Source organism: Danio rerio, chromosome 10, assembly GCF_049306965.1.
Source record: "Danio rerio strain Tuebingen ecotype United States chromosome 10, GRCz12tu, whole genome shotgun sequence".
In the NCBI taxonomy this organism is placed as follows: domain Eukaryota; kingdom Metazoa; phylum Chordata; class Actinopteri; order Cypriniformes; family Danionidae; genus Danio; species Danio rerio.
The window spans coordinates 39,821,717-39,833,853 of record NC_133185.1 but is presented as its reverse complement, the minus strand read 5'-3'; the positions used below and the strand labels follow the sequence as shown (position 1 = coordinate 39,833,853).

The 12,137-nt window shown below is 37.0% G+C and overlaps 1 protein-coding gene across 10 annotated transcripts in view; it reads left to right on the top strand.

The window, feature by feature from the left end:
- The window catches only part of dclk1a (doublecortin-like kinase 1a), a 131,300-nt gene that overhangs the window by 53,185 nt on the left and 65,978 nt on the right, over positions 1-12,137 (top strand). For 9 of the 10 annotated variants that reach the window (XM_073914041.1, XM_073914043.1, XM_005172671.6 and 6 more), the window contains exon 5: positions 5,687-5,794. In XM_073914041.1, coding sequence (XP_073770142.1) covers positions 5,687-5,794 — 108 coding nt within the window. Of the gene's footprint in view, positions 1-5,686; positions 5,830-12,137 lie in introns of all 10 variants that reach the window. The other variant, XR_012385926.1, reaches the window with a different exon arrangement.

The following is a 12,137-nucleotide window of genomic DNA, read 5'->3' as shown; positions in this document are numbered from 1 at the left end:
TTAAAATGTTTTTAAAACATTGCACGACTGTAATGAATTACAGCGATTTTACCGTCTTTAGCTGCATGTCAATACAATTATAAAAGAAGATGCTTCAGTCCTGGTTTGTGGACTCTAAATCAGGTTTATTTGTACATTAAATAACAGATATCCATACAGCAGTGGATATTAATGTGCATCTTCTCACATTTGCTGTGCAAAAACAGTGCAAAGTTAAACACGCGCGCTGTGTGCGTGAACTTTGTAACTACATTGTGTGTGACTCATCGTTGCAGAAAGGCTTGAATTAACTCCACAACAAATACATCAAATAATTATTGGGAAAGTTGTTACTGTAGTATTTCTCACAAACGTTACGTGAGATCTGCTTCCTTCATGTTTGTCATTGTGCTGATTATCTGATGCAGCGGAAGAGGAGATAGAGGCACACTCTGACTGGCACGTGGGTAAAACCAGCATTAAAGGCACAGACAACAAACACAGCTACATAGTGTTCAGTACAGAAAATTAAATATTCTAAAAGCTATCATAAATAATCTGATATGTGTTTTGAGCAGAAACCTTACAGACACATTCTGGAGACACAAAAGACTTATCTTAAATCTTGAAAAGGGGTAAAATAGGTGCCCTTTAAGGGGGCTAATTATACTGACCTTAAAATGGTTTTTAAAAAAGAAAACAAATAAGACTTTCTCCAGAAGAAAAAATATTATAGGAAACACTGTTAAAAATTCCTTGCGATGTTAAACATCATTTAAAAAATAAATGGAAAAAAATCACAGGAGTGCTAATAATTTCGACTTGTGCATACATATATCTAATATATGACAGCTCAATTGATTATTCTGCTTTACCGATGGCTATAATGGAATTACAGCAGCATTGAACAGAAGAAATTTAATGAGCGTCAGATGATTTATCGCCGTGGCTTAGAGCAAGTGCAGTCAGTCATGGGCAGAGATTTAATTACAAATGCACTAGTAGAAGGACACGTGCCTTCCTGATGATTCTGATCAGAACCGAGAGGAACATATGAAGCACGCCGATGGCTAGACGGATGGAGCCAAAACGGCAGCCAATGATTTCCCTGATGGACGCATATTTAATATGAGCAGAATGCACAGTGATGATGCATGCTAATTTTTATTTGATGCACAATACTTATGAAATCGTTAATGTTGCCGGAGACAATTATGGAAGGCGATTGTGAGAAAGCATATTTTTAAAACTTGACTTTATTATATAAGGAAGTGTTTTATAGCTGAAACTTGCTCTTTATATGTAACTCCTGGGATATAAAGAGTTGATTGGCGTCCTGCCCTTCAAGAAATCCTGCCTTAATCGACTGAGGCATTTACTGTCATACCTGGTGTCACAGTCTTATTGCTCTCTAAATGTGTTATGTACAGGGTTATTGCAGCAAAAGCAGAAATGGAATATATAAACAGAGAAGCCGAGCAACACTTCATCTGCGGAGAATCTAATTTAATCCTCAGTCTCTGCTCTGAGTTTAGGGTTAAGGCCTTTTCTCTCTTTGCAGCGCTGCCATCTTTTTGATCGCACTTGCATAAATGTGCCTGAACAAGCAGAGGATTATTTTGGCGCTTCAGTTTAAGGATTATCTTCGGGTAGACTTTGAGTTTTAGGGGTGTTTTGAAGAGGATTTGAGATGGTCAAGTAGATGGATATTTTGTGGTGTGATTTTTTTTCTTTCTATATTAAAATATAGTGATTTAGTTCATCCAAACAAAAGAAAATGCTGTCATCATTTTTAAGACAATCTTTTTAATAACCTTTTATTGACCTTCCTTTTTGTTATTTATTGTGTGTTTGTGTGTGTCTATATATATATATATATATATATATATATATATATATATATATATATATATATATATATATATATATGTATATATATATATATATATATATATATATATATATATATATATATATGTGTGTGTATATATATATATATATATATATATATATATATATATATATATATATATATATATATATATATATATATATATGTATATATATATATATATATATATATATATGTATATATATATATGTATATATATATATATATATATAAATATATATACACACACAGACACACACACACACACACACATACATACAGTTAAAATCAGAATTATTAGACCCCCTGAATTATTATCCCCTCTATTTATTTTTTTTCAATGTCTGTTTAACAGAGAGCAGATTGTTTCAACTTATTTCTAAACATAATAGTTTTAATAACTCATTTCTAATAACTGAATTATTTTATCTTTGCCATGATGACAGTAAATAATATTTTACTAGATATTTTTCAAGACACCTGCTTAAAGTGACATTTAAAGGCTTAACTAGGTTAATGTTAACCAGGCAGGTTAGGGTAACTAGTTATTGGACAAGTTATTGCATAATGATGGTTTGTTCTGTAGACTATCAGGAAAAATAAAGCTTAAAGGGGCTGATATTTTTTAACTTAAAATTATTTTTAAAAATATTAAAAACTGCTTTTATTCAAGCCGAAATAAAGCAAGTAAGACTTTCCCTAGAGGAAAAAATATTTTTCGACATACTGTGAAAATTTCCTTGCTCTGTTAAACATCATTTGGGAAATATTTAAAACAGGAAAAAAATCAAAGGCAGGGCTATATGTGTGTGTGTGTGTATACAAATATATATATATATATATATATATATATATATATATATATATATATATATATATATATATATATATATATATATATATACAGTGCTCAAAATATATAAGTAAATCCCTCACAGATCTCTCATTTATATTCATATTTTCTATAGGACGCTTTACAATATGATATTTGTGCATATACATTAGATTAGTCAGTACTAAAGTCAAATCTGGAGCTGAGGAGCTGATTTAACAAAATCACTTATGATAACGCTCCAAAATTATTAAGTTTATATGTTAGGGAAAATATTAAATAAAATTTTTAAAAGTTATAATAATTTTTTTTTTATTTTGTAGTTTTTAGTTTTTTTCCCAATATTAAGCATGAATTTGAATGTTTCTAAAGATATTCACTGACTAAAATATTATTCTAATAAATAGATCTGTTTAATAAATCTGTTTTGTTCAAATGCACCAAAATATATGACCTATATTCACTATATTCTCTGAGAAATGGATAAAAAATGTAATTTTCAAAATGGGGTGTGCTCAGTTATGTTTATATATAATCAATTCACAAATAAATTAAGCAACAATGTAAAAATATCTGTAAATTAACAGTTTTTCTGTATTTTGTCATTCATTTTTTTTTCTGATTTATTTATGCTTTTTAATTTCATTAAGGGACTTTGATCTTTCCTCCAACAACTTTTGGTGTTTAAAGTCTGAAAAAGTGACTATTGTAATAGTTTACGTGATATGTTGGGTTGGAAATTACGGTATAAAAACCTGGTTATAAACTGCCAGCATTTTTTCTGTTATTTTACATTCTTAATTTTCTCTATATTATTTATTGTGCCATATATTGTTCCAAATTACTAAAACATTAATAAAAGTCACTCTACTCTATTTACGACATCAAAAGTCAACAGAACATCAAGGTGCCAAAATGTAGTTTATAACCTTAAACATAAATGAACATCCACAAATCACAAAGTACTGTTATTAAACAGACATATTTTATGGTGAAGAGTGTTAATTTGCTCAAAAAGCAGTTTTCACAAGATCGTCTACATCAGGGGTGCCAAAGTTTTTCTTATATGAAGGGCCAAAAACTTGATTGAGGGCTGTGGGCCGAAGGTAAATAATTACATTTAACTGAATTACATTCAACATGCATACAACCTGAATTCCCATCCATGAGTAATTTCCTGATTTATCTTCCTAATAAAAAAGAAAACTTTGCTTTATATGAACTAATGCAGTATAATTTAATAATAATAATAATAATAATAATAATATATTATGAACTTATTACAGTAAAAACAAAAATAATCCCATTTATTGCACAGTGGAGTTCAATACCAAATAGTCACACAAGTCAAGCTTCTGCATTGATTTCCTCACAATGTTTTGTGCAGTCCTCTATTCATCAAGAGGCAGTATTTACATTATTAAAAATCCGATTCATTCACAACATTTATTTAAAACGCTTCATTTCAGTTTGCTATAAAACAGACAAAAAAGGTTATGTTAAATTGAAAATGACGATCCCTGTTAAAGGGATTCTCCTCAGTGCTCCCCTCCATTCTCTTTTCTAATAAGATTGTTGGCCAAATCAAAGCTCACCATGGGCCACCCTTGGCCTGTCGGCTCTAGCTTGGACATCTCAGGTCTAGATTGAATTAGAAAACAAATCTGATTTGATTTGTTAAAATATTATTCACACAATGGCTTTAATAACTGACATATAAACTAATAAATGTACCAATTAAGACTTTACTAACCAGTTAGGTATGCTAAAATGCATTTACAGGCTAAATTATAGTGTAATTTTAATAGATTGAACTGTGATGTTTTAATGACTTGCCTGAGGTAAATGTTACGCTATGTGACATTGTTTGCAAGATGTTTTATTGACTGCTTTGCATTGATATTGTAAGTACAAGAGAAGTTAAATGTTTATTCATGTTTTTTTGTGCTATAACTAGTAGTAAAGTGAAAGATATTATGTTTATTTTCATTGTGAGTTATCCATACAGGGATTTGTCTTTTATTGCTTGAATTCCTCAATAAAATGGACAGAGTTTGAAAGGTAACACTTTGTTTATCATTGAATGTAACACAACCAATATATATATATATATATATATGAAATGTTCAAATTAGCTGGAAAATTCTGGACTAAAAGGTTGATCTTGGAGTTTAGGAATCAGTATCGACTGGTTAAAATGAGAATGTTTAAAAATAATGCACATGCAGTGGTAAAAACAACACTATTTGTTGAGGACACCTGCATTCAGTACTTGTCATGTCTGCTGTAGTGCCATCTTGTGGTTTTCTGGACACTTGTTAGGTTTTGGTTTGTTCCTGCTTTGTAGTTCACGTGATCACTAATTGTTTCCAGCTGTCTGTCATTGTCTAATTATTGTTGTTGTCTTTATAAGCGTTGTTATGTTGTGTTTAGTTTGCCTTTGGATTTTTGCTGTTTGCTCGTGCACTTCGTTCACAATTCTGGTTTGTTTTGTCCGGCTCTTATCTAGTCCTAGTCTGCTCACTGACTCATCGTTTTGGTTTGTTTGTTCACTTTGTTTCATGTTATGATCATATTTTTGAAATCCTGTTCAAACATTGGTTGATTTACTTTTGTTTATTGTGTTGTACTTTTTGTCTCTGTTCGATTTTTGAACCTGGCCTGTCCCCTTATTTTTTATTAAAACTTCTATTTCTGCATTTGTATATCTTTTGTATTTTTGTGAGCCCATCGTGACATACAACAATAATTAGACAATGACATACAGCTGGAAACAATTATTGATCACGTGAACTACAAAGCAGGAACAAACCGAAACATAACTAGTGTCCAGAAAACCAGAAGATTGCACTACAGCAGACATGACAGTACTGAACTAAAGACCAATCTACTGGTAATGCATGTCCATTTTTAACCAGCAAACACTAGTATTTTATTAGTGTCTTTTGAACCTCACTTTCTAATATGTTTTTGTCGTCTGACAGAGTGTCGAGTGGTGAAATCAACATCCTATGGGAAGGTGGGCTCTTTAAACCGAAACTCGCCTAGAAGCGTTGTCCTTTGCAGACGCAGCAAGTCCCCTTCTGGATCAGGTAAGGGTTAAATATACACTTACCTGCCACTTTATGCTGCACGTATTGCTAGTACTGATTTAGACCCCGTTTTGCCCGCCGAATTGTATTAATACATCATTGCATTGATTCTACAAGGTGCTGGAAGCTTTATATGTTGGTCCAGATTTGCTGCAGATTCGTTGGTTGTACATACATGATGCAATTCTCCCATTTCACCACATACTGAAAATCCTCTATTGGTTTGAGATCTGATAACTGTGGAGCCATTTGAGGAAAGTTAACTCGCTGTCAAGAAACCAGTAGGAGATGATTTCAGCTTTTGTGTGTTGTCCTGCTTGAAATGGCTGTCATAACATGGTTTTGCTTTGGTCATAAAGGAATGCAGCAATCCTGAAGTAGACTGTGGCATTTAAATAATGTTGGATTTGTGTGTAAACCCTTAAGTAGGGGGGTGGTTTATTTCTCCTCTCATCTTTCTCTTGCAGCAAACTAACGGTTGGAGGGGCGTGGCTAAACATATTTTGTCCATGCTATCAAAAAGTGTCAAAGATGACTGTCGTTTAGCAATGGCTAGATTTTAATTAAAGGGTGAAGTGCTTCGAAATGTGCATTTTTTTTTATTTGAGTTTTAACGTAATCTCAACTGAAACATGAAAAGAGGGTGGAACTTAAAGTAACTCCTCCCCTTTAAAAAAACAGCCAATAGTGTTTTATTTTTATCAGAGCTCTGCCAGTGAGAGATTAAACTTGTGAGAGAGTGGTTTAGAATAAACACATGAGAAGCTTCTTAAAGGCTGTTGTTTTGCCCTCAAATAGAAATTTTGTGCATTACCTTTGCAAGATGGTCAGGGCAAAAGCACATTTTAACATGAAATGGATACATTTTATGTATTGTGTTGCGGCGCCACGCCATGTGTAGTTAGGCCATGGTGTTACATGCTGATAATAACATCTAAAAAACTTGAGACTAACAATGTGCACAAGTAAAATAAGCATTATAGATTCATCTAAGGGCCACAAAAAAGTGTGCCACTTAAATATCCATCACAACAAAACACCACCAGCAGCCTGGGCTGTTGGTAGTAGGCGGGATGCTATCATATTGAATTTGTCACCCATTTTTTGATTGTCATGGGTTTAACAAGTGTGGCAGATGGACACTTTTGTGTTTACTTTAAAATTAAAGTTGTTGAATGTTTGCTAGTTCCTACTTTTATCTTTCCTGAATGAATCTGAGTTTTAGCTTTGTGTAACCCCGCCGGTCCTACAGCACCCAACCCGCTCCGAGCTGGGATCGAACCGGCGACCTTCCACATGGGTGTCGGTTGGTCTATCAAGGAGGCTAAAGACCATGACCTCTAGCAGCTGTCGCTAGAGCACCTTTAGAGGTCAGAGGAGTGAGGTTTAGCTACACAGCATTTACTAGCTGGTTTTCGCTACACTCACCCCCCCTAAACCTCACTCCCATCCGGGTCATGGCACCAATAAAACCCCCGCCACACCACCCAACCCGCTCCAAGCTGGGATCGAACCGGCGACCTTCCACATGGGAGTCGGTTGCTCTACCAAGGAGGCTAAAGGCTGATTTATACTTCTGCGTCAAACGTCGGCGTATGCTACGGCGCTGACGCATAGCCCTTCGCCGAGGCCGTAGCCGTCGCTGACGTGCACCTCTCAAAAAATGTAACTACATCTCGCAACGACGCGTAGCGCAAACTCTGTGATTGGTCGGCTTGGTAGCACTGGCGAGTCTGGGCGGGACCGAGAGCCGCGTGAATGGTGCGAGCCGGATGGATCGATTGTTCACAAGTGTGGAGTCCCATGAAGGAGCTCCGGATGGAAAGTTTTGTTTTGTGTTTACCTCATAGTTAAAGTTGTTGCACGTCCGCCGGTTCCTGCCTCAAAATGAGCGAGTTTGAGCCACATCCCGGAAGTGTTCAGGAAAAGCAAAAAAGCAGCAAAGAAACTAGACGCAGAGACACATTAACACCTCACTGCCAACTAGCGTTTCGAAAGTGTTAATCCAGACCAACAGAGACAGCGTGCAGAAGTATATATGCACAGCTACGCGCGTTGCATGCGCCGTGGGTTATACCGGTCATTTGACGCAGAAGTATAAACCAGGCTTAAAGACCATGGCCTCTAGCGGTTGTCGCTAGAGCACCTTTAGAGATCAGAGGAGTAAGGTTTACCTGCACAGCACTTACTAGCTGGCCTCCGTTACACTCACTCCCATAAACCTCACTCCCATCCGGGTCACGGCACTAATGTAACCCCCGCCGGTCCTACACCACCCAACCTGCTCCGAGCTGGGATCAAACTGGCAACCTTCCGCATGCGAGTCGGTTGCTCTACCAAGGAGGCTAAAGACCATGGCCTCAAGCGTCTGTCGCCAGAGCCCTAGCTGGCCTCCGTTACATACGGCTACAGTAGTATCGCACGCATTTCCAGCATAAACTTGAAAGACCGGCAAGGTAGTTTAACACAGTGGATCATAATACCCCCTCTGCCTACTAGCTTTTTGCAAGTGTCATTGCAGAGCAGCACAGAGAGAATGTAGAAGTATAAATGCTAACAACGTAGGCTACGTGCAAGGTATCACTTTGAAGTTTAAATCAGGCTTAATAAAGTGTCCGGCGATGGTACATGTTTATGCAACACAAAACGCCTCTCTAAACAGGTTCCTGTGTACACACAAACTCCCATCTCAAACATTGGCTCTCTTTCGATTGAGTATGGTTAAAAAGATAATTAACATCTCAAATCACATAATAAATAGGAAGTCATGCGTGCGAGACGGCTCTTTGTGCAACGAAGCACCTCTGTACGTGCAGCAGAGTGTGTTTGCTGGCTTCTGGGTTGAACTGCGTTCAGATATAGCTGTCTGATTCACAAGGGCGCATCCCGATGGAGAGGAGTCAAAAACGAGAGATATGAGATATTGAGGGAGAGAGAGGGGTGATGAGAGAGGCAGAGAGAGAGAGAGAGAGCGAGAGATGGAGGGGGGTTGTGTGACTCAGTCTTGCAGATCCACATCAACTGTTGTGCAATGAACACCGTTGTGTGTGATCTGAATTATAGGCACTATGCGGTTTGCTTTTGTGCCAGTTTGCTGACTGATTTGCTTTGATCATTACCATATTCATGTGACATATTATAATATATGCTACCTTATACATGCCAATGCTAATCAAGTCAACTTTATTTCTGCAGCACTTTATGTAGTGCAGAATGTAGTGCACACGCAGTGTTTTGTTCTAGTTATTCATTCATTCATTTTCCTTCAGCTTAGTCAATATTTCAGAGGTCGCCACAGCGGAATGAACCATCAACTATTCCAAGATATGTTTTACGTAACGGATGCCCTTCCAGGCGCAACCCAGTACTTGAAAACATACACACTTATTCACACTACGACCCATTTAGTTTATGCAATTCACCTATAGTGCTTGTGTTTGGGCTGTAGGGGAAACGGAGCACCGTGAACCCAGGGGGAACATGCAAACTTCACTCAGAAACACCAACTGGCCCAGCTGGGACTAGGGATGGGTATCGTTAAGGTTTTTTCAGTAGTACTACTTTTATCGATTCCGCTTATCAGTTTGGTACTTTTTGTAGTATATATTTTTTTTAATTTATGAAAAAAACACAAATGAAACAAAATTAGTAACACTTTGTTTGATTATTATGTTTTTAATTTAAAATAAAGTGAAATCAATAATTGTAAAACAAATAAATTTTTTTTTTCATGTAAAAGAATGTACAATGGTTTGAAGGAAAATGACCATTCTTCTGGAGAAAATCAACATGTTTGCCTTTTCTGACAGAAGTCGGGACCTTTCTTGGTTTATCGTGCTCCCTGCAGTTGAAAATACCCTCTTTGAGTTGCAAAATGTAGTTAAATGAGATAATGTTACGATTTTTTACATTGACGCATTCACATAAATGAGTTATTTGTGTTTTGGGAGTTATCTGTGTTTAATACAGTTTTGGAGCATCTTGCAATGTAAAAATAAGCAGCTTTTTAATATAATTTCCTAATAAGCATAGTTTATTACTAAGCTATTCATGGGCTATATTTGTAAATACAGCTGATGTAAAAGCATTTTTAATGTTTAAAATTTATTTAGGCTACTGCAGAAAAAAACACTGTTGTCATTGTAACCGAATGTGTTTATTTAACTATTAATATTATACTAATTTAGGTGATTGACTGCTGGCATAACCATGTGGATGATGTAACGTTACCGATAGTAGCTAGGCAGTCAAAAACTTTTCATCTGTCTTTCTGCAGTTAATGCACTTTTGAAAGATACATTCACTTAGCCAGATTGCTTGCGTTTCTGCTTATACAAGAAAACAACTGGTTGCGTTGTCGCTAACCACTCAGGAAATACAACCTCATTGATTCACTTCGCAAGCTTACGATCTGTGTGTGCGCTTAGCGCGAGCCTCAGCTGTGTGCACATGCACAGCCGACAACTGTGAAGGCTTTTAAACTTGACACGCTCGCCGGAAACGCAAGCATTTCTCATGTGAGTTTGCCAACAGTGCAGACGAATATCAAATATGGCAAATTAGAAAAGATTGGTCAGTTAAATTATGTTACTGTGATTAATGTTTAGACAGCAATGATTTTCCAGACCTGTTAAAATCAGGGCTTATCTATTCTTCGGTTATTTTTAATTTAGCACCAATGCTGATAAAGTACCGAGTTTCGGTACCCAACCCTAGTTGGGACTCAAACCAGCAACCTTCTTGCTGTGAGGCAACAGTGCTAACCACTGTGCCACCGTTCCACCCCCTGTTCTAGTTCTAGCTACTTATTTATTTTTTCAGGGTTTTTACTTTTAACGGACAGAACAGTGGAGATTACACACAGGAAAGTGAGGGGAAAGATCGGCAAAGGACCTCGAGTCAAGAATCGAACTCTGACCACCATGAGCACCTCTGTGTTAATGTTGACAAACTAACCACTAAGCTATTGGCATTCATTCATTTTCTTCAACTTAGTCCCTTTATTCATCAGGGGTCACCACAGAGGAATGAACCGCCAACTTATCCAGCGTATGTTTGACACAGAAGATGCTTTTTCATCTGCAACCCAGTACTGGGAAACACCCCCACACACACACACACACATTATGGCCAATTTAGTTTATCCAATTCACCTGTACCGCATGTCTTTGGACTTTGGGGTGAACCGGAGCACCCAGAGCAAACCCACACCAACATGGGGAGAACATGCAAACTCCACACAGTAATGCCAACTGATCCAGCCAGGACTTGAACTAGGGACCTTCTTGTTGTGAGGTGACAGTGCTAACCATCGAGCCACCATGTTATTGGTGTTCATGTTATTGTTCAGTTCAATATGAATGTTGGTGAAGGATGTGATCTGAAGGCAAAAAAGGCAATAGTGGGAGAAGGTAAACACTCACTCACTATTTTTTGGCTTAGTCCTCGATTTATAAGGGGTCACCACTGTGTAATGAACCACCAACTACTCCGCCATATGTTTATTTTTTTTATGCAGAGGATGCCCTTCCAGATGCAAGAGAGTGAACAGACAGGCATAGGCATAGATGGCATTCTTCATCAGATTTAATTTTTGGAAAGTATTCCCGGTTCTGTTTGCCCTAATAAGTGCAGCCTAACAACCTCTTATGGGAATTTACTTTTCAGGTTGCGTTTGTGTGTTATGCATGCTTGTACAAAGAGCTGTTTTATGCATTTATTTTTAACAGACTGAGTGTGTCTGCCTCCCCAACTATGCTAAGAAAAGTTTAGGTGCCAAATAGAAAAAGAATCAACCACCCGCAGTCTATTGAGATATCAGAGGCATTACTGTCTACAAATGTATTAGCATCATAGTAGGGTTAAAGGGATGGTTTACCCAAAAATCTTAATTAATACTGGGTTCAAAACCTATTTGAGTTCCTTCTGTTCAACAAAAAAGAAGATATTTTGAAAAATGTTGTTTGCAGGGACCCAATGACTTCCATAGAAATGTTTCATTCCTATGGTGGCACGGTGGCTGGCAAGAAGGTCGCTGTTTGGAGTCCCTGCAGGGCCAGTTGACATTTCTGTGTAGAGATTGCATGTTCTCCCCATGTTCATGTAGGTTTCCTCCGGGTGCTCCAGTGTCCCCCACAGTCCAAAAACATTTTGTGTCTGCCGGTTTGTTCACTTGCGGAAGCTCCATTGGCATTTTCCTGCACGTTAATTAATTCTGACCAATCGAAAAGCAGTTTAGGAAATATGTTCAGTAACATCTGGCCAATGAGAGATGTGGATTTTGTTAGATGACTGCATTTTGGTTCTTTTCAACTGGCAATCAGTGTGGTGTGAAAACGACCCA